Below are 22,431 nucleotides of genomic sequence, written 5' to 3'. Positions count from 1 at the left end.
AGGACAACTGTCCTATAACCAGGCAGACTCCTGACCTCTGCCGTGAGTGTTTGGGCAAGGGTAGGTGCCTCTGGGGAAGTTCTGAGCCTCACTGTTCCACAGGTGTTTGACTTCCAGCTAAGCTCAGAGGACATGGAGGCCTTGCTTGGGCTCAACAGAAACCTGCGCTACTTCAAGGACCTAGAGTAAGAGACCCAGCTTACTCCCAGCCCTGTGCCAGTTGAAGAACCCACTACTGGCCCTGTGCCAGTCAGATGGACTAACTCCAGGCCCTATGTCAGTTAGATGGGCCCTCTCGACCCTGTCCCAGTTAAGTGGACCCACTCCCAGCTCTGTGCCAGTCAGATGGGCTCACTCCCAGCCCTATGCCAGTTAATTGGGCCTCACCCCATGGGAAGCAAGGGGGAGAGTGTTTCTGGTGCTAACCTGACTTTCTCTCACTTGGCTTTGCTCCCATTCTCCCTTGTGCAACGTTGTTGGCCGGCAAAGGTCAACTCCCCTCTTCCAGAGTGTTCAGCACCGATGATTCCCCCCCACCTCCCCAGCTGATGACTGGGAAAGAATGGGTCCCAGGCTGATGATCAGAGACCTCTGATTATGGGGCATTGAGCCCCGCCGTACTGCCCTTTCCATCCCTGGAGCACTGTCTCCAAGACTTTGCCTCTACTTCTGCCTCAAGAAGAATCCCAGGAATAGTTGCTCTATGGGATTCTGTCTGCCAGGCAGTTTGGAAACAGGGAAATCCAATCAGGGAAATCCAATATTCCTGCTCTGACATCTAAGGAGCCCCCAGTGTCTGTCTCTAGTCTGAATTCTCCAGTTCGCCTTCACTCCACACTCCTTCAGCATTTGAGCTTATTCCCATAGCTCTCCTTCCCCCACAAGTCTAGCTCCACCCTTGGACTCCTTCTCAGTGCCCAGCTGTCATCATAACTGCCTTCCCACCGGCCTTTCACTGACCTCCTCCTCCTCCTCCTCCTTCACCTCCTTTCTTCCCCTTACTCCCCTCTCTGCCCTTCCTCCTTCTCCTCCTTCTTCCCCTCCCATGTCACCTGTCATCCTCCCACACTTCCTCCATCCCAGAGTTCAGCCTGATGCAGACCAAGGTCCAAGCTGTGTCCAGTCAGTTCTGTCTTCTGCCCATCACAGACATGGTTGAAATTTTTCCAGAGAAAGGAACACAGCCCCCGAGCAAGGACTTGGAGAGGGGAGGGCAGGAGAATGCAGGGACTCCAATGGCCCAGGGGAAAGGACAGGCCCAAGCAGATATGCGGGTTCCAAGGCCCTTAGAGGCTCTTTCTGCTGGGGGAAGGGAGTGGAGTGGCTTCAGGAACCCTCTGAAAGCCATGGGCTTCCAGGAAGAGTGACTGAGGGTCCCCTGTAGATAGTGGGTCCTGGTCCCTGTCTGTCACTGTGGCACTACAGGAGCAAGAACCCCAAGGCCTGGTGGCCCCAATGGGCCCTGATTCTGGGTGTGGGGTACATGGGTGTGAAGATGGTGGCTTGGGACTGTGTGAAATAGGCAGGAGAAAAGGGAGAGGGGCAGCCTAGAGATGGGAACCTGTCCCACACCTCTTTCTCTCTCTCTGGTTCTTAGGCCTTTTGGGTCCTCATCTTTCCCTTGCAAAAAAGAATTTCAGGAGGAGATGAGCAATGAAAGAAAAGCAGCTTTTATTTGGAAATTCTCAGAATGGAAAGAGGGAGAGGGGAAGGGAAAGAGGGGTGGAAGGAGAGTGAGAGCTAGCAGACTTTTCCAGAGTGCCCAGAGCTGCACCCATCCTAGAATGACAACTGACATCACACAAGTCCACACTCCTCCTCAGCAGGGAGATGTGGGCCTTGTGTGTGTGTGTGTGTGGGGGGTGTGCCTCATACCCAGGCAACATGCACTGGGCAGTGATGCATGGGCAGGCAGCATGGGCAAGGCCTTTATTCCCAGTTGGCTTTCACAGGGCTCCCAGTCCTGTCCCCTTGGGGATCTCCCCTAAGGGGGCGAGGGTGGGTGGCCAGAGACAGCTGAGGACAGTAGATGGTCTTTAACCTTCTTTTCCTGGCCTGAGTTCCTGCTGGAGCCACTTTCTGGGCAGGTCCAGCCTTCTTTAGGCCTGTGGTCACGCCAGGTAGATGGCTCATGGGTAGTGCCAGGTAAAGGGTCATCAGGTCCTGGCAGCCTGATGTAAAGTAAACCGTTGGCTTTACTTCCCAGAACTCTCTACTCAGGGTGGCTTTCCCTATCTGCCTATTCACTTTGGGTAATGAGATGAGGACAGACAGGAGAGAGAGAGGGAGAGGGAGGAAAAGGGGAGAAAAGGAGGTGGGGAAAGAGAGAGAGAGAGAGAGAGAGAGAGAGAGAGAGAGAGAGAGAGAGAGAGAGAGAGAGAGAGTGAGCGAGCAAGAGAGAGAGACAGAGACAGAGGTCACACACTGTTGAAAGGGAGCAACAGAGCTATTCAGACAACTTGAAATATTTGTCAACTCACTTAACAAGTTAACAAATTTGTTAACAAATATTTAAGAACAGTCTAGCTTGTGTTTCTGAAGAGACAGCAGCAAGCCTCTCCATTTATCTTTCAGGTTTGTTCAACACCCCAATTACCCATTTTTTGATGACTATTAGCAACAGGATTGCCTAGGGCTGTGGCAGCAACAGTGGACAGGACTTTTGCTCAGCCTAATCTTGTAGCAGGACGTTCAAGCCCCTGGGTCCAAAACCTAATATTAACCCCCCTCCCAAAGTAAATAAAGATATGTTTCACAAGACCCAATCGTTTGCTTAGCTTCTTGTGTTTGGGGGGGGGGGTCTTTGGAGGTGAAGTACTGAGCCTTGGGAGTGAACCCTGTGGCTAGGAGCTCTCAGAAAACACAGAGCATGGGCTTGTTTTCAATTGTCAATTAGTTTAGCTGTGGGCTTGAGATGGGGGGTACTTGACACAAAGTGAGGTTTTTGATTGAAACCCTCAATGTCTTTGTGGAAGGGAAAACAATGAAGAAAGGAGGGGCTGGATGGAAACTGGACCTTGGTGAAGGGAAGTTAGTGGGCATTGGTGAAGGGACCGTTGGTGGAAAATTGTATGCCCAAAACTCAATTATGAGGAACTGCAGCTTTATGATTCAATAAAAAATAACATAAAGCAAAGATATATTGAACATAAATATGTAAAAATCCTAATTGGTCTATATATATTTATATATAATATATACTATGTTATATATATATATTTAGTTTTAGGGCCACACTCAGCGGTGCTCAGGAGTTACTCCTGACTTTGCCTGCAAGAATCACTCCTGACAGGCTCACCAGTGGACCGCATGGGATGCCAGGAATCAAATTCAGGTCTGCCGTGTACAAGGCAAAAACCCACCCGCTGTGCTATCATTCCAATTCCTCCAGTGGTACATATTTAATTCAAAATTATTCACAAAATCCCAAACAAAGATATCAAAGGAATATAAAGAATGAATGAGTCAGGCCTGAGGTGAATCCAACAGCAATTCTTAACTTGGCGCCCATAAACTTCATCACTAAGGGACCTGATGACATCTAGTGGCCAATTTATCGCAATGCAGAGTCCTGGGGAGTCAGGTTGGCCCCATATTGGCATTATCTATTTGCTAAAATACCATGCTTATCATTCTAGATCGTGTGAAAAATCACAAAATCTTGAGTCATCAGAGTTGAAACCTAGTTGACTCAGAAGGTCTGGAAACTTCTGTGTGACAGAACCTTGACAGAAAGTGTCAGGGAAAGGAATTTCTCCTGCAGTGAGTGAGGTGGGAGCCCTGGCTTGAGGTCCTGAAGGACAGAACAGCTGCAGTTTCCTTGGGGTGCCTCTCTATGGCCTCAGGGAGATACTTGAGAGCATCTCAGATTCCTGTCGCTTTCCTCAGGCAGAAGTTTGGCAATGTGCCTCGAACTACTTTCTGCAGCCTTTTATGATCAGGACTAAGCCCCAACTTGCCTCAGTTTCCACAGGGAGAACAATGTGGGTGCCTAAACTTCATCACAGAAGAGGTTGTGTGTGTGTTTCCTCAGAGTGAAAATATATGGGATCTATTTTCCCTGGTTGAAGACGAATTCCTAGGGCCTGAGCAATAGCACAGAGGGGAGGGCATTTGTCATTCACCTGGTCAACCTGGGTTCGATCCCTGGCATCTCACAGGGTTTCCCCCACGCATTCCAGGCCAGATTCCTGAGTGCAGAGCCAGAAATAACCCCTGAGACCACCAGGTGTGGCCCCAAAACCAAAATAAATAAATATAACTTATTTCTCTTAATGGTGATGCCTATATACTTGCTTCCTCAAACACAAAGTAATATGTGCCTATATTTCTCCTCAAGGATTCAGCTACTTGTGCCTCAGTTTTCCATGGAAGCCATGTTTGCATCATTTTTCTAAGCTTTCTTTTTTTGGGGGGGGGGGACACCTGCTGTGCTCAGTGCTTACTCTTGGCTCTACACTTAGGAATCACTCCTGTTGGACCCTGGGGACCATATAGGATACCAGGGATGGAAACTGAGTCAGCTATGTGCAAGGCGATCTTATCCACTATGCAAAGTCCTTGGCCCCACAGGATAAGTTTCATTTGCCCTCTGAAACCTCTTTTTAGTCTGGTCAAACCAAACAATTCAGCTGTGTGGTTTGTTTGAACAACGTTCCCCCTCCTGCCTTCTTTCTGGTGTCATTAATACATTTTTCTTTAGTGTTTTGGGGCCACAGTGATGCTTAGGGTCTATGCTCAGGAAGGACCCTGCCGGGGCTCAGGGGGAGCATGTGTGTGTGTGTGTGTGTGTGTGTGTGTGTGTGTGTGTGTTGGGAATCAGACCAGGGCTGGCTGTGTGCAAGGTTAGGTTTATTTATTTTTTTGCCATGTTTAATGAGGGGATGTTTTGGATGACACCAGCTCTCTGCAATAGGCCACCAGTCAATCACGGTGACATGTCAGCCATAAACAGTTCCATGTTTAATGAGAGAGGATGAGTCACACAGATTAACTCTCTGTTACAGGTTGCAGGTATGTCAGACATGGGACGATGGCCGCACCAATATGCCCAGCCCTGTGTCTAATGAGAGGGGGCAAGTCACACGGCATCAAGGCCCAGTCAGGCCGCCTGCACCTCCAGTGGCCATTAGGGCAGCAGGCTCAGCTTCAGGTCTTGGTACTTGAGACAGGAGTCCCCAGCCAGGCTGGCTATGGCTGCTAGAACTCAGCATTGAATGGGTAGTCCTTATGATTTCGAGCCCTGAAAGGCAAGCAAGGATGAGAGCATGGCTGGAGTGTCACTGTGGGGCACAGAGAAGCACAGTGGCCTCATGTTAGCAGCAGAGGTGATGAGTTCACCTCTACTCATCCCATGTGGGGCAGCTTCCCACAGCAGAACCCCCAACGATGAACCAAGCCCCAAGCCCCAAGCCCAGAGCGACTAAGAGAGACTGATGGATGGGCAGCTTACAAGGGGAAGGTGGCCAGGCGCAAGTTCCTGTTCAGCCGCAGGAGGGCGCTCATGTCCTCTTCCGACAGGCAGAAATCAAACACCTGCAGTGGAGACAGTGGGGCCAGGTTGGTCCTGTATTGGTGGAAGTCTGTGTGGGGAAGGGGCCACCCCAATGGCCTGGTGCCTGTTCCTGCTGGCTGGCACTGCTGACAGGTTCCCGGGATAAGAAGTGGGTGTCACCTGTCCCCACATCATGGCATTCACACACACACTCATTCATTCATTCATACAAATTCACAATCACACAGTCACTCACACAAACATTCAAACAATCACACACAAACTCATCCATAGATCACACACAGTCAAAAAGTTTCTCACTCACCCAAGTACACATATTCACAGTTACACAAGTCTTTAACTTAGTCACACACACACACATATTCAGTTTCCCACATTCACTGACACACAGCCTATCTCTCACACACTCACACAGTCATAATTTTTCTCACAGTCACACAAGTCTCTCTCATAGCCCCACACACGAAGACAGTCTCTCACATAGTCAGTCACTCACGCACAACCAGGGAGATGTTTGGCCATGGAACTGTGACCTCTAGCCGTACCCATTGTGTGCTGTAAGTGGAAGTGATAGAATGTTTGAGAACACCCCCCCCCCCCAACCAGGTCAGTACCTAGCACCTAGAGGAGTAGCTTTGCTCCAAGAGCCTTCTGAGTCAGGAAGAAATGGGGAGTGTCGGGGGACCCCACGGGCCTGACACAGCTGGGTTCCACCACCATGAGATCCTCCCCACTGAGTGGGGGTGCAATGTGCAGTTCTGGAAGGTTCCACAGAGTGGGAAGCCACATCCAGTCAAGCCTGCCTGCCTTGCCTCCGCCCATCTCCACTGCAGTAAAGCGGTCAGGGCAAGGCTCATGCTGTGGATGGAGGTCCTGGATAGGTCCTGAGTATTTCTTGTGCAGGGTCTGTGTCCTGGGGATTCTCTGGGCAGGGTCTGTGTGTCCTGGGGGTCCTCTGAGCAAGTCCTGGGGGGTCCCCTGGGCAGGGCCTGTGTGCCTGGGTCTAGGAGAACCGCACATCCCTGGAAGTTCTCCAAGATCCGCTTTGGGTTCACAGACTTGGGGATGACAGTCACGTTTCTCTGGATGTGAAACCGGATCAAGACCTGCAGGACAGAGGGGCCAGGGAACATGGGGATGGGCAGAGTCTCACCGGGCACTGTCCAAGTCTGAGTCCCTCTCTGGGGAACAATGTCTTTCTCGACCAGGAGGGCCCTGGCATGACTCACGATAGGCCAGGGCAGTGCATGGGCAGCTCTGAGGCAGGTGTCCCCCTACCTGCGCAGGGGTCTTGTTATGCTTCTTGGCCACGTCCTGTACCACAGTGTTGTCCATGAAATCCAAGCCGCCACTAGGGGGTCGGGGACAGGGGGCCGATTCATAGGTTGGAGAGGGGCTGAGGTGGCCACCCACTTGGGTCAGTTCTGGTCAGTCCCAATGGACCTTTGAGCTGTGAAGCATTGCTGCCCCCTCCATGCAGTCCTCAGGACTCTCACTGGGTTCAAGAGTACTGTCAGTTCTGCCTGAGCCATGCCCCACCACCACCACTTGCAGCTCTGCTGATGCCCAGACAGATACATGGGTGGACCCCTACCTGGAGCCCCCCAGGGGTCGGTAGGCGGTCACGGCCACATCTCGGGACTGGCAGAACTCAATCAGCTGTTTTTGAGTCAGGAAGGGGTGGCACTCGATCTGTGGCAGAATCAGGAGGGTCACCACAGGCTGTGGGGAGACCCCATACCTCAGGCCCACAACCCCTGATGCACTGCTGGGGGGACTCAGTGAGGAGATATATGCCAAAATGGAGGAAACTGCCTGAAAAATCTGAGGAGGTGCCTACAGACCCCAACCATGTCTTGGATGTTCCCAGGCCCACCCAGAGTGGACGTAGCACCCCTCCCCTACACACCCACCACCGAATCTCAGGCCCTGTAGATGAATTGGAGGGAGGATTTCCTTCCTGCTCACCTGGCAAGATTATCCATTTGCCTCCAGCACCCACTAGGGCTGGTTCTGTCCTCAGGATGGACGACCCTGTGCTCACCTCGTTGTCAGGGACTGGGACCTCAGGATGGACCTGTCTCACCTGGTTGACCAGCGGCCGGACCCTCAGCTCTGGCTTCGACAGAAGCAGCTCAAGCTGCTGATGGTTGAAATTGGATACTCCAATGGCTCTGACCAGGCCCTCGGCCACCAGCTCCTCCATGGCCTGTGGGGACAACGGCATAGACAGGTTTTGTTCCTGGCTTCCTCTGCCCTTCAGTTCTGGATCCAAGGCATGAGCAGGGCTGGAGGTACCCCAAGAAGTAATACCCGGGCACACAAAACACCTCCATGCTAGGCACTGCTAGGCAGGACAGTGCTCTCTACTGCCCAGTCTCCTGTCACATACAGTGCCCAGCTACCTGCCTGAGAGTGCTGTAAGGCAGCAGGCAGCTTCCTGGCCTCCAAGAGCTGTACCTTGGGGGTGTCAGCATGGGATATGTGCCCTGAATCAGGCTCTAATTAAGCATCAGTTACAGTGGCACAGAGCTGAGCTCGAATACTGTTGGAGAGAAAATGGTGGATGCAGGGAGATGACTGGGACCCAGAATGATCCAGAGAGGGATGGAATGGAGGGTGGAGGGTAAAGAAGAGGAGAGGGGGGTAGATAAGGGGCAGAGGGAGAGGAGAGGAATTGAGCTGGATGATAGAAAGAGGATGGGAGGAGGGTCCGGACATAGGGGGAGGAGGAAGAGTGGAAGATGGACAGGAGAGGAGGGGAGAAGGGGCAGGGAGGGGGAAAGAGGATAGTGGAGGAGGGAATCGGAAGTGAGGAAGAGGTGGATTGGGGCAACCTGGGGTTAAGGGAATGTGTGTCTTGGAACTGGGCTGAGCCGTGGGAGCAGCAGTGCTGAGCTCTGGACGGCCGGTTTCTTGCTCACCTCCCACGTGTCCAGGAAACTGGTGTCACTGGGAATGATCAGGCCACTTTGGTCCACTGGGAGGTCTTCTTCTCCGGGCTGCAGGGACCGAGAGGAGGGTGGGAATAGCTTGGGGAGAGCAGGGAGCCAAGTTGGGTGGGGTGTGTGTGCTGAGGGGAGCAGGGAGCCACTTAGGGGATTCACTATCCTGAGTCTGGTCATCAGCACCACCCGGAGCCAGTGGGGATGTGTGTCGGCTCGTCCCTCCACTGGGGCCAAGGGTGTGGACTCTGCAGGGGTGCCTCACATCCTGGCAGTGGCACCTGAACAGGCTATGGCCCTCTGAGCCTGGATGGCTACTGGGCCCACAGGCAGAGCAGAGGAGGCTCCAGGAGAGCACCTGCTGCAGGGGTGTCCCAGAGCTCCCCGCCTGTGGAGGCACCTTGAAGCCCATGGGCCAGTGCATGAGGTAGAGGTCCAGGTAGTCCAGCTGCAGGGCCTTGAGGCTTCGGGTGCAGGCAGCTCTCACCAGTGACCTCTTGTGGCTGGTACACCAGAGCTGCAGGAGACAAGGCTGTCACACCCACTGCCATCACCCAGAAAGCAGAGTCCGTGTACACAAAATCCATGTATACATAGTTCACATGCACACAAAATCATATATACACACTCTATACACAAACATATCCAGTCCATGTATACAAATCCATATTACACAAAGAACATATAGACACATAGCCCATAAACACACAGTCCATAGAACAGTCCATAGACACACAGTTCATATGTACACAATCTACATACACACCATCCATGTACTCACACCACTCATATACACACTGCCCATGTGCACACAGCATAGGCACATGAGCCTTGCCAGAGCTTGGCACAACCCCTGAGCCTAGTCTCAGCTGGAGAGGACACCGGTACTGGATCCATGATCCCGATCTAACAAGCCAAGTCAAATGACCCAGAATGAGTTCAGCTCCACTCTGGCTTTACCCACATTTCTTTGGGCCTGTCCCTACTTCCTCCTGGCCCTTTCTTCCTCTCTGACCTCTAGCCCTGGCAACTTCAGACACATTCTTTCTGACTGAATATGCCCCAGTACAGATGACCCTGAGCTCCATCTGTGAGAGTGTGTGACCATGACCAGCCACCTGCATTTCTCTACTCTCTGTTGCTTAGAGGAAGCTCTCCATGCCATGCTAACTTCGTGCCTGGCTTAGGTCTTCCCTGTGCAGGTGACACCCAGCCCGAGTGATACTTGCATGCCCCGTTCCCAGGACATTCAGAAGAGTGGCCGACCTTGCTGACAATGAACAGGTCCTGGCGAGTCACCACACCTTCCTTGATCTTGTAGTGGACCCCTGTCCCCACCTCACTCTCATTGTGGTAGAAGAAGGCACAGTCAATGTGTCGGTAGCCCACATCAATGGCCACCTTCACCGCCTCCGCCACTTCACTTGGTTCAGCCTGCCAAGAGAACCAAGGCAGAGTGTCAGAGCTGGACTCCAACAGGTGGCACCTGGACAGGAACTTGGAGTGGTAGGAAAAGCCTGTCAATGACCTGGATCTGTGAAACCAAAGAAACAGTAAGGACCCAGAACTGAAAGAGGGGTACACTCAACAAATGAGGGACGCTCCAATGGTGAGTATTCTGGAAATTTGTTAATTGTCATGTTAGTTATTAGTGTAGTTATTTCCCTAACAGGGTTCACCACTCTTTGTGATGACTTCAGATTGTGAGTCAGTCCTTCCAGCCCTTAACTCTATTGTCTCTGGGCTTTATTACAGTAATGTCTTTAATTTTTCTTAAAACCCACAGATGAGTGAGACTATTCTTTAATTTTTCTTAAAATCCATAGATGAGTGAGACTTTTCTGCATCTATCTCTCTCCCTTTGACTTATTTCACTTAACATAATAGATTCCATGTACATCCACGTATAGGGAAATTTCATGAGTTCATCTCTCCTGAAGGCTGCATAATATTCTATTGTTTATATGTACCATAGTTTCTTCAGCCATTCATCTGTTGAAGGGCATCTTGGTTATTTCCAGAGTCTGGAGTCAGTGAATAAATGGGATAAACAGCATAATCTCAGAGATCAATGATATATAAACTAACAAAGAAAGCTGAAACTGTGTTAAAGTGGCTAATAATATTATAAAGAATTGGAATTCTTGATCTAAATATCCTATGCTTGAGCATCTGAAACCGTTCTTTAGAAAAAAAAAAACTGCAGATCTGAGTCAAAGATAAAGTGAGAACAGCTATAGTACTTTATCTTGCAGACCTAAAGCAATTTAAGTTAGAAATCAGGCATTTTGTAGTTAGAGATAACTTCAGAAATACTATGACCTCTGTACAAATGAAAGGGTTTTGGGGGAATGGGGGGCATTGAAGGGAATGTTGAAGTGGAGTGTTCTGTTTGATTGAAACCCAACTACATCATTCTTGTAATCATGGTGCTTAAATAAAGATGAAAAAAGTTTGACTTTAAAAAAAAAGGGTTTTGCATTTATAAAGCCTGACAGACTGTATTCCTGTACTGCTATCTAAAATGTTAGTAAGAACTGACCACTTCTGTATTTAAATGTAGGCATTTCTTTGTGTATGCATAAAATTGTTAGGATATTAAACTCCAAAATATTTAGAAATGGTACAGATATAATAAATTAATATATTAATATCTACAGATATTTAAATACTTAGTATCTCAATTTTTTTGATAAATTAGATTTCTAATGATTGTAGGTAGACTGGATTAAAATACATTCTAGATAACGTAATCACATATGTTAGAAAAAGAGCCAGCTACTGCTATGAAGGACTTATATTATGCTAATGAACCTCCCTCTACACAGAAAAAAAAATGGGTAGAGAGAAAGAAAAAGATGAGCAACCTGCTAGGAAAGCTCCACCTTACTCAAGTTTTCATTCATTTCTAAAATAAAGGATTGGGTTTTAAATGAAAAGAAAAGGAGGGGTCGGGCGGTGGCACTAGAGGTAAGGTGCCTGTCTTGCCTGCGCTAGCCTTGGATGGACCGCGGTTCAATCCCCCCCGTGTCCCATATGGTCCCCCAAGCCAGGAGCGACTTCTGAGCGCATAGCCAGGAGTAACCCCTGAGCATCACCGGGTGTGGGCCAAAAACAAAAAAAAAAACAAAAAAAAAAAAGAAAGAAAGAAAGAGAGAGAGAGAAAGAAAGAAAGAAAGAAAGAAAGAAAGAAAGAAAGAAAGAAAGAAAGAAAGAAAGAAAGAAAGAAAGAAAGAAAGAAAGAAAGAAAGAGAGAGAGAGAAGAAGAGAGAGAGAAAGAAAGAAAGAAAGAAAGAAAGAAAGAAAGAAAGAAAGAAAGAAAGAAAGAAAGAAAGAAAAAGAAAGAAAAGAAAAAATTATTATTAGCAATTTATTTTCAAATGTACTAGGAAATCAAATTATATTAAATTTAATCAAGGGTTAAATCTATAAAATTTGATTATAGAAAGGTTACAGAAATGAATTTCAAGTAAGGCAGGTAATGGAGATGTTTGGGAAAAAAGTCAAAGTAAAAAGGATTCATTTGCCATAAAATCAATGTCTAAAATGAATGTAAAGGATTGTATAGAAGGTTTGAAAGTTATATTGAAAGGAAACTGTGGTCAAATTAAATTATAAAGAGATCTTTAAATTGCATCTGAGTATTATTTTCATACTCATGTTTTTAGAAAATTTGTGTAAAAGGGTCTTATATTCTCTAGAATATGGACTTGTCATGGAACTAAGAACAAAATTGTAGCACTACTAGAAAAACTGGCCAGTTTAAGTTAATTACAGGAAGTCAAAGCTTTCCACATAGAACTAGCAATGCTTTCTTTTGCCATTAATTAAATTACTAAGGGCCATCAGGTGGGGCCTATGGAGGGCCCTAGCTCAAGGAGCCACAATTGTCAATCTTTTGGCTTGACTTTAGCTCTGATAGATACGGCACCAGTTTTCTCAGGCTCACGTGTAGTTGGCCATCCAAAATAAAAAAGTTCAAGTTATTCCAATGTTAAAAGGACAATTGACTCAGGTGGGACGTAGAATAACTCCTGATAAAATTCAGAAGGAATATTCAATTTAATACCTTGACCACTTAACAAATAGGAATGTATTTGTACTGTAAAAAAGTCCAGCTCAGGATTGATTTTAATTAAGTACCCTAAGCTATTTTCAGGGAAAAGAATTGGCTGGCCTATTTAGGGCATCCCCCATATATGGATTAAGTAAATTATTTAACATTTTGAAAAATCTGAATTTTCAATTGAATATCCAATTTAAACAGCCCTCTTTACCTGATCACAGTTGCTAACTCAGAATTAGGGGACAATGATTTTATATTTTGCAGTTATGGTTGTCTCTAAAAATAAAGACTGACAGTGGCCTTGCATATGTGTCTCAAAAATTTAAAACACTTTTCAACTTTTTCAATACTATTAGCATCTTTTATAAAGCTATGCAGAAAGAGTCAAAGCTTCATTAAAAGCTAAATATATAGAGTTTTTAACTTTAAAAAATGTTTTTGAAGACAAAAATCTCTGCAGTGGAAAAACAGGCAAAATACTAGCAATAAAATCCTTATTATGGTTGAGTTAAACTTTGGGGCTAGAGTGGTGGCGCAAGGGGTAAGGCATCTGCCTTGCCCGCACTAGCCTAGGACAGACTGTCCTCCATATAGTCCCCCAAGCCAGGAGCAATTTCTGAGTGCATAGCCAGGAGTAAACCCTGATCATCACCAAGTGTGGCCCCAAAACCATAAAACAAACAAACAAACAAACAAAAAATCCTATTAATCCTACTTGGTTTAATAATGAATTAAAAGGAGAATAGAAAAAGGATGAGTGGAAGCTTTGGGGAAAGGATATGCTTGTATTTTGATAGAAAAATGATGCCCAATCTTTGTGTGTGTGTGTGTGTGTGTGTGTGTGTGTGTGTGTGTAAATATTACCTTTATTCGGTAGACAAGACTGAAGTCCAAAGCCTCAGCAGCAGTTCCAGCCAAAAGCCTCTCGCCTTCCACAGACCCTTGTTTTTATCCCCCAGAATCAGGTACCACCCAATGGTGGGATCAGATACCACCCAATGGTGGAAGCAGAATCAGGTATCACCCTAGGGTGGGGGCAGAATGCCAGGTCACACCCTAGGGTAGGGCACCATCACTAATCAGGGTAGGGTCAGTAACATAATAATCCCATAAAATGTTTACATACACAACAATTCCCCCTTTGTTTTAGTAAACAAACAATATTGTCTGCAATTATTAAAGGAAAAAGTAGTCAATAATAAAAGAGCGGCTGTTTGCATAAGTGCATCACAGGAAAATGTAAAGAAAAACTTCTAAACACAGGGTGTCTAAAACCAGAAACATATATCAAGGAATTAACTACAAGCTCCTGAGAAGAAAAATCTAAGACATACATAGATCCTTCAAAGAGATGTCAGAAAGGTTGTGTAGCAGGCGAGAAGAAGCACCTTTTCTTTATTTGTTGTTGTTGTTGGTTTTTGGTATTAGGTTTTTGGGTCACACCTGGCATCGCTCAGGAGTTACTCCTGGCTCCATGCTCAGAAATCGCTCCTGGCAGATACCGGGATTTGAACCAATAACCTTCTGCATGAAAGGCAAACGCCTTATCTTCATGCTATCTCTCCGGACCCATTTTCATTCAAGTCCAGGTAGACCAGAAAGCCCATCTTTGAAGGCATTGAATTAGGCCCTTATTTTGGAGGAAGAAGCATATACCTCCTGCACAGTGGGGGGCCACTGCAATGATGATCAATAGGCTTCTGAACTTAATCCAAGTTCTTAATCCAGGCTGAAGTCCATATGATGTCTGAAACTGATGTACCAATGCAGTCGATTATTTATAGATGGGAGCTTAAGTCACAAACCAAAACAAAATGTTTAAGGCAGAGACCCTCCCTCTGTAAATAAACAACTTGAGGATCCATCCAAAATGGATGGAACCTCCTATAAACCTAGTATTTTGCCTATGATGCGCCCACACAAAAAACCCTGAGAACAGACAAAAATATCATTTAGGAAATTATAGACAGCAATATCTAACCCACTAACCTAAAGTCAAGAAAGCAAAACCCTAATGTAATACAACATCAATTCCTAAGATTAAAAACTAAAATAGAAAAACATTAATTACAATAGTCAAAAGAAGTGTAGTACCAAATATAAATTCAAAGGATTACAATTATAAGAAAAATACAAAAGGTGAAATTTCTACAGAGTCCAATACCAATCTGTAAAGATGAGGGGTCTGGAACTCCAAAAAGACTGGCAAAAGATACTTGATGGGTCTGGAAAAGCGGGTTGAAGCCTGGTACAGAAGACAACATCAAGCTGAATGAAGAAGGAAGGCCAGTACAGACATCCATGTGTTGGGGCATCCCCAAGCGTTACATCATTACCATCATGAGTTGGTTGGGCTTCTACATTTCCTTTCGGATCAAGATGCCCAATCTTAAGATCCAAGAAAGTGATGGGAAAGACTCATCTAGCATCAAAGCTCACCAGGGGATGAATGAAGTTTTTCCAGGAGCCAGAAAAAAAAAGTATTGATCCTAACTAATATTGGTTAAACACCAGCCACTATGATTTTAGTTATGATTAATTACCCCTTTGAATGTATTGATAAGTTATGCAGGTGAGCTCATGCAAGTAATGGAACATACCACTTTTGGCATTCATTAATTAGTCTGTTTGGATGCCCAGCCCCTGGAATCACAGAGGCCCAGAAAAAAACTCAGAAGAACGAACATTTCTTAATAATTAGGGAATACTCTTGACTTCTCTGCCTTTCCAATTCGTTGGAGGAAAGGAGAATTTGTTCCAAACTAGAAAATAAGGTTTGACTGCAAGCCATTAAAACTTTAGAAGGAAGGAGCTGAAGTGGTGGTGCAAGTGGTAGGGCGTCTGCCTTGCACACGCTAACCTAGGACAGATCTCGGTTCGATCCATGGCATCCCATATGGTCCCCCAAGCCAGGAGCAATTTCTGAGTGCACTGCCAGGAGTAACCCCTGAACGTCAATGGGTGTGGCCCAAAAACCAAAAACCCACTTCAGTAGGAAATCGAGAATTTCAACTGTTTTCTAGCTACTCATTAAAATGGCCTGTGAGAGTCTCTATAACTCTCCAGATTACAAAGATCCTAGATCAGATTTAAGGACTGAACTTTCTGAGAGCTCTGGGTTTGGGATTCAATGAAGGAAACTGTGTAAGCAGTGTGGATTGCATCTTACTAGATACACCCAATGGAAAAGTTAGAGACTGAAGTCTTTTTGGCTCAGCTATTGCTAATGGAAAAAAAAATCACTTAAATAGGAAAGGATGTCTGATGGCCAGAATGATACTCTTACAGTTTACTCTAGAGTGTACAATAGAAAATGGGAGGATTTTCTCCTCCAGTGCCCAGAATTCCAGGAGGTCTCAGCATTTAGAGCTATGGAAACTCAACACAGCTTTAAAGTCTTTGATCGGATGGTTAGGGCAATACCAGAATCTCAGTGATGGAGTCCAATATGGTTTCAGCTCATAAAAAAATGACTCATTTAATACAAACTTGTGTGAAAATACCTTATGCTTTATGTGATGATAGGAGAGATAATAGTAGATAAAGTAAAGGGAAGTTTGGTTAGTATATCTTGCAGATTGCTCACATGTCTGAATTCAAGTATATTATTTAAAAATATAGACTATTTACTAGATGGATGCCAGTTAAACTTCCATGGATATGGCAGGATTCTCCTTCAATATATATTATAGAAAGCCAGACAAGACCAAGCTATCAGCCATGGTGAAGCAACTAGCCCATGAAGAAAAAATAAAACAAAAATTAAAAAGGGGACATGGTGGGGAGGAGGGAGATCTGTGACATTGGTGATCGGAATACTGCACTGGTGAAGGGAACTGTTCTAAAAAGATAAAGAATGGGGCCCGGAGAGATAGCACAGTGGTGTTTGCCTTGCAAGCAGCCGATCCAGGACCAAAGGTGGTTGGTTCAAATCCCGGTGTCCCATATGGTCCCCCGTGCCTGCCAGGAGCTATTTCTGAGCAGACAGCCAGGAGGAACCCCTGAGCACTGCCGGGTGTGACCCAAAAACCAAAAATAAATAAATAAATAAAATAAAATAAAAAAATAAAGGGGCCGGGAAGGTGGCGCTAGAGGTAAGGTGTCTGCCTTGCAAGCGCTAGCGTAGGATGGACCGCGGTTCGATCCCCCCGGCGTTTCATATGGTCCCCCCTGAGCACATAGCCAGGAGTAACCCCTGAGCATCAAACGGGTGTGGCCCCCCAAAAATAAAATAAATATAAAAATAAAAAGGGGGCATATATAAGGGCCAGAGCAATGGCGCAAGCAGTAGGGTGGTAACCTAGGACTAACCCCGGTTCGATACCCAGATGTCCTATGGTCCCCCAAATCAGAAGCGATTTCTGAGCACAGAGCAGGTGTGTTTGGCAGAGCAGGAGGTGTGGCCACCCCAAACAAACAAACAAAAAGGTGGAGGCAAATATAGGATGAAGTCACATAGTAGAAAACCCCCAAACCTTTAGAGGTCAAGGTGTGTAGGAGAAAGTTCAGATAGTAAACTGAGGGGCTCTTAAAGCAAATGATCAGAATGCCCTGGGGGGCAGAAGCCCTGTATACAGTTTTCTATCTGTCATCTGGAGGAAGACAGCTGTCAGAAGTTATACCTCAAACCTCCTCTTTCCTCACATTCCTTATGAACTTGTAACCCCCTTAGGTTTAAATGGTCTTGACTGCGAACCTGTTGGTATCTACCCTTCTTCCTATGACTACTGCTGAACAATAAATATCTAACAGAGAGGACAGTGGGGGCTCTCTGTCCACGAGACAGTCAGACCTCTGACCACCATGCTTTCTTTCAAATGTCTGTCTTGTTGCTTTTTGTTTGTTTTGGGGTCACACCCTCACTCCTGACAGGCTTTGGGGATCATATGGGATGCCGGGATTTAAACCTGGGTTCGTCCCTGGTCAGATGTGAAAAGCTAATACCCTACTGCTGTGCTATCTCTCTGGGCCTTGTCTTGTTTTCTTTAACCTCACAGTGACCCTGCTTCAAGCCCTTTCATTTGGAGCTGGACTCCAACAGCGGAGCAGGCGTGAGCCTCACATCCAGCCCCACTCCCTGGTTCCCTCCAGAATGCAGACTCATGGGGGGCAGTTGGTATCCCAGATTGACATGAATTGGACTTGGGGCTCTCAAGCTTTCAGAGTCTGGATAGAAGAGAACCACCACTGGTTGTGAAAAGAACCAACGAGAAGTCAGGACAGAGAAAATAAAAATAATTAAGGCCGAGCCTTAAATAAAGGGTAAGTGGGAGGGGAGAAACGAAGCCGGCGAATTCTCTGAAAAGTTAACAAAGTTGAGCAAGTGGCAAAGAGCGACTTTCTAAGTTAAAAAATGACATGAATGAAAAAAGCAATAAAAACAGGTAAAACAGGGATCAAAAGGGGGAGAAAATACCACCAATATGTAAAGTGACAGTTTGGGGAAATAGGCAAATCACTAAAAAAAGACTGTCGAACTGGACTGGCCAAGATGCCAAGCGGCAAAGTGCAGTGTGTGTGTGTGTGTGTGTGTGTGTGTGTGTGTGTGTGTGTGTGTGTGTGTGTGTGTGTGATCGTGGCTGCTTCAATTCTAAATAATTCTATTTATTCATAAGAAAAAGCAAAAATGTCCCGAGAAGGCCTGGAGCTAGCACTGCGCCACCCTACACCACTGCCACTAGGAGGAAAGAGTTCAAAGTGCTCGGGCCACGGGGTTCACCAGGGAAAGGCTGGCTCCAGGCTCCCAGCCGGGCTGCGAGCACAGTGGCCAGGCCCTCTAAGTGGCCCGGGTGCTGCGGCAGGTTGCCCGCGGGGATCTGTGGGGTTTCCTGGGGATGACAGGGCGACCCGCCCGCGTAGCCGCTCACCTTCCAGGTGCCGAGCCCCAGGACAGGGATTTTCCCCACGGTTTCGGTGTTTGGAGCGGCCATGGTACTCCTCCTAGGGGCACCTGCAGCTCCGCTGCTCCGATTGGCTGGCGGCACTAGTGCCGGGCCTGCCACTGGCTGGGGGCCTGGAGACAATAGATCTCATTGGCTAGCGTTAGAGAAGGGGCGGAGCTACGCGAGGCCGTTCGCCTGCCCAAACCGACGGGAGCAGGAAGGGCAAGGGGCGGAGTATTATGTGCGCATGCGTAAGAAGGTGTTGCCGGGGCTGGTCCCAGCTCAGCTCCCTGTCTCCTAGCAACGAGCCTGCATCCCGTAGCAGGAGGCGGAGAGAAGTGCTACTGGAATGGTTGGAAGTCCCGAGAAGCCCGAAGAGCCTGGGGAATGCAGGACTTATGGGCAGGGTCTCCAAAATATAGAAACAGAAGACCTATGTCAGCCCCACAAATGGAAATGCTTGGGTCTCCCATCATTACAGCTTTCCCCAGTCCTTGGAAAATGTCCCGGATCCCATGGGACATCCATGAGCAAAGGGCAGGCTAGGAGCCTGGGTAGAGCTGCTTAGGCCTGAGTATGGGACTGAGTCTAAGGCCAGGGACCACACCCCATTGGCAGGCACCTCCAAGACCTTGTGTGGAAGTGGGTGGAGTCCCTTGAATGAATGGGACATCCCAAGATGATGGAGGGAAACGAAGTGCCCCTGTTTGTGGAGTCCCATCGCCCTAAGAACTTGAGCTTGGTTCTTGCGACTTTCTGAGCTGAGTTTAATAAGTTAATTTCCTGGGCCCGGAGAGATAGCACAGCAGCGTTTGCCTGGCAAGCAGCTGATCCAGGACCTAAGGTGGTTGGTTCGAATCCCGGTGTCCCATATGGTCCCCCGTGCCTGCCAGGAGCTATTTCTGAGTAGACAGCCAGGAGTAACCCCTGAGCACCGCCGGGTGTGACCCAAAAACCAAAAAAAAAAAAAAGTTAATTTCCTAAGAGTAATACACTTAATTCATTAAAAATATTTGGGGGGGGAGGTCACATCCGGTGATGCTCAGGGCTTACTCCTGACTGCGCTCAGCAATCGTTCCTGATTGGGGGACCATATGGGACGCCGGGGGATAGAACCCAGGTCCGTTCTGGGCAGCCGCGTGCGAGGCAAACACTCTACCCCTGCTCCGTTATTAAAATTTTTAATGCAATATTTTAGATGCCAAAGTCGAGACTTTACGTAAACAAGAATAGGCATACTATATTAAATGATTTGAAGGTATTTACATAATTGAAATCAAATCAGCATTTATTACGTTGTTAATGACTAGTCTATTGATTTACTTTCTGATACTTTGATTTGCCTTTGATTGTTTGTTTTTGGGTCACACCCGGCAGCGCTCAGGCGTTACTCCTGGCTCTACGCTCAGAAATCGCTCCTTGCAGGCCAGAGGACCACATGGGAAGCCAGGATTCGGGCCACGGTCCTTCTGCATGCAAAGCAAACGCCCTACCTCCATGCTATCTCTCCGGCCCGATAATTTGCCATTTTTTAGGTATTACTGGAGCAAGCAAAATGCAATCACTCTGTTATATGCCTGCCAACAGGCTGTGGAGGTGGAAGGGAACTGGGACGATGGAGTTGCAGTCACTGCTGGTGGGAGACTGGTGTAGATCATGCCTGGAACTACCCTTTAACGAGCATTGTAGTAAATACAGAGTCTTGAACAAATTTAAGTCACAGCCTCCTCTAGCTATGTGGAGTGCAAGAGAGCAAGTCCACAGGCGGGTGAGATGGCAGAGGGAAATGAGGGGAGGTGGGCTGGGTCAGAGTCTTCCAGAACACCGCGGTGACGCTTCTGTCGCGACCAGAAACAAGGGGTTCGGGGGTCTCCAACTTTGCACACACCTGTGGGTGCTGTGCGGGGGAAGGTGGAAGGTGCAAAGACCTACCAGGGAGGGGAATGGTTGGGAGCGGGGCGCAGGCAGCACCAGGCCGGGGGGCCAGACTGAAGTTTCAGCCGATCAGGACCCTGAGCCCGCAGGAAGCCTGGACCAGCGGCTCCGGGAGCAATGCCGGGCTGGACCCAGTGATTCCCGGATCACACCGTGGCAGCGTAGGCGATCCAGGGGCCAAACCAGCGCCATGGGGCACGGTCAGCGAGCGAGCAAGGATCTTGCCCTGGGGCCGACACCAGGTGGAGACACCGGGCCCTAGAAGGGCGCAGCGTGCAGCAACCGCTCAGCAGGCGGGTCCTCCCTTCATTCCTGGTCGCAGTGGGCTAGCGACACTCTAAACCCGCGGACACAGACCGAGCAGGAGCGTGCTCATGGCCGAGAGACACACCAACAGGCTCCATCCTCCCGGGACCGGAAGCACGCTCTCTCCACCTCCCTGTACTCCCCGCCTCTTGACCCCTGTAATCCGGAAACACTTTATAGGTCTCCAATCAACGACCAGAGCGTTCCCGGAAGTTCCGCCCGTTGACTTTGATAACCCGGAAACACTTCTGCTTGATCCTTATTTTCTCCAATCAGTGGCCTGAGCGTTCCCGGCAAGTCCCGCCCCGTGACCCGCTCTACTCCGGAAGCTCTTCTGCAGCCCTTGTCTCCGGCTGGGGAGTCGCATCCCGGAGCCCCTGGCCCGGCACCTTGTCCCACCGCCGCTCTCGCTGCCGCTGCCGCTGTCGCTGCCGCCACTTCGGGTGAGGCCTCTCCGCCCTCTGCGCCGTGCCGGGCCTTGCTGGATCCCCGCGTCCTCGTCCTCGTCCGCACCCCGCCACGATCATGTTCAAGAAATTCGACGAGAAGGAGAACGTGTCCAACTGCATCCAGCTGAAGACGTCGGTGATCAAGGGCATCAAGAGCCAGCTGGTGGAGCAGTTCCCGGGCGTGGAGCCTTGGCTCAACCACATCATGCCCCGCAAGGACCCGGTCAAGATGGTGCGCTGCCACGAGCACGTGGAGATCCTCACGGTGGGCGGCGAGCTGCTCTTCTTCCGCCAGCGCGACGGGCCCTTCTACCCGACGCTGCGCCTCCTGCACAAGTTCCCCTTCATCCTGCCGCGCCAGCAGGTGGACAAGGGCGCCATCAAGTTCGTGCTCAGTGGCGCCAACATCATGTGCCCGGGCCTCACGTCGCCCGGCGCCCAGCTGTACCCCGCGGCCGCTGAGACGGTCGTGGCTATCATGGCCGAGGGCAAGAGGCACGCGTTGTGCGTGGGCGTCATGAAGCTGTCGGCCGAGGACATCGGCAAGGTCAACAAGGGCATCGGGGTGGAGAATATCCACTACCTCAACGACGGGCTGTGGCACATGAAGACTTATAAGTGACCCAGTAAAAAAATAAGCCTTGCCGACAACCCCTCTAGCCGCTGCCTCTGTGTGTGTGTGTATATATATAACATGTGTATGTGTGTATTAAGAGATGCGGGGCGCACCCTGGGGGGTCGGAGATTGATGCTCCACTGAAGGGGTATCCACCGTCTGAAACGTGGGTACATAGGCTGTGACCCCCAGCCATCCCTTTCTAGCCACACTTGCCCAAGGCTGTCCTAGGGAGCACTTGCAGACAAGCACTTCTCCTCCTGGGACTCTGTCACACTGTCGGCTCTACCATCTCACTCACTGGGCGTTGGCTTGCACCCACTGTGAGGGTCCGTGCAGGGTTGCTGGGGAAAGGGAGGTGCACAGAACAGTGCTCAGGGGCAGGAGGTATGGGAGATGGGGTGGCCCCAGGTTCTGTGCCCAGCATCCATGTCCTGTTTTAATTGCTGGCCTGGGCTTGAGCTGAGTCAGGGGCCCATGTTTTGAATCAGCCATGGTGGGGACCGGCCCAAAGCAGCCTAAGCGTTGCTTGGGAGGCCCCAGTGAGATGAAGGATCAGAATGGGGAAAGTCCTAGCAACCACAGTGACCCACGTCTCCCTTCAACTCTACAGATGCACCCCGGCTTTGGTCCAGAGGCTCTGTGTAGTGCCCAGTGTACAGCCAAACCTAGGCTCACCCCTGAGCTTATTTGGGAACCCTTTAACCTATGACGCCC

At 48.6% G+C, this 22,431-nt stretch overlaps 3 protein-coding genes across 4 annotated transcripts in view; 2 read left to right on the top strand and 1 right to left on the bottom strand.

Annotated features, from left to right (window-relative positions):
• The window catches only part of LOC126013285 (aldo-keto reductase family 1 member C15-like), a 509,781-nt gene extending 507,114 nt beyond the window's left edge, over positions 1–2,667 (top strand). The window contains exons 8-9 of one of the 2 annotated variants that reach the window (XM_049776311.1): positions 103–185; positions 2,575–2,667. In XM_049776311.1, the coding sequence (XP_049632268.1) occupies positions 103–185; positions 2,575–2,617 (126 nt within the window). In that variant the 3' untranslated portion in view covers positions 2,618–2,667. The remainder of the gene's footprint in view (positions 1–102; positions 186–2,574) is intronic. The other variant, XM_049776309.1, reaches the window with a different exon arrangement.
• Positions 2,668–5,064: 2,397 nt separating this feature from the next.
• Positions 5,065–18,495, bottom strand: LOC126013303 (1,5-anhydro-D-fructose reductase-like). The gene is made up of 10 exons (XM_049776338.1): positions 18,394–18,495; positions 9,727–9,894; positions 8,861–8,977; positions 8,440–8,517; positions 7,602–7,724; positions 7,110–7,207; positions 6,794–6,866; positions 6,529–6,621; positions 5,453–5,535; positions 5,065–5,242 (listed from the first exon to the last, which is right to left on the bottom strand). Exons 1-10 carry the CDS (start codon positions 18,454–18,456, stop codon positions 5,200–5,202), a joined length of 939 nt encoding a protein of 312 aa, XP_049632295.1. The 5' UTR covers positions 18,457–18,495; the 3' UTR covers positions 5,065–5,199.
• Positions 18,496–21,116: 2,621 nt separating this feature from the next.
• On the top strand, positions 21,117–21,755 carry LOC126013296 (malignant T-cell-amplified sequence 1). Its single transcript, XM_049776332.1, has one exon. It carries the CDS (start codon positions 21,175–21,177, stop codon positions 21,718–21,720), a length of 546 nt encoding a protein of 181 aa, XP_049632289.1. The 5' UTR covers positions 21,117–21,174; the 3' UTR covers positions 21,721–21,755.
• The last annotated feature ends 676 nt before the right edge of the window (positions 21,756–22,431 follow it).

This window comes from Suncus etruscus, chromosome 7, assembly GCF_024139225.1.
Source record: "Suncus etruscus isolate mSunEtr1 chromosome 7, mSunEtr1.pri.cur, whole genome shotgun sequence".
In the NCBI taxonomy this organism is placed as follows: Eukaryota; Metazoa; Chordata; class Mammalia; order Eulipotyphla; family Soricidae; genus Suncus; species Suncus etruscus.
Note: the sequence above shows the minus strand (reverse complement) of the source record. Positions and strands in the feature narration are given on the sequence as shown.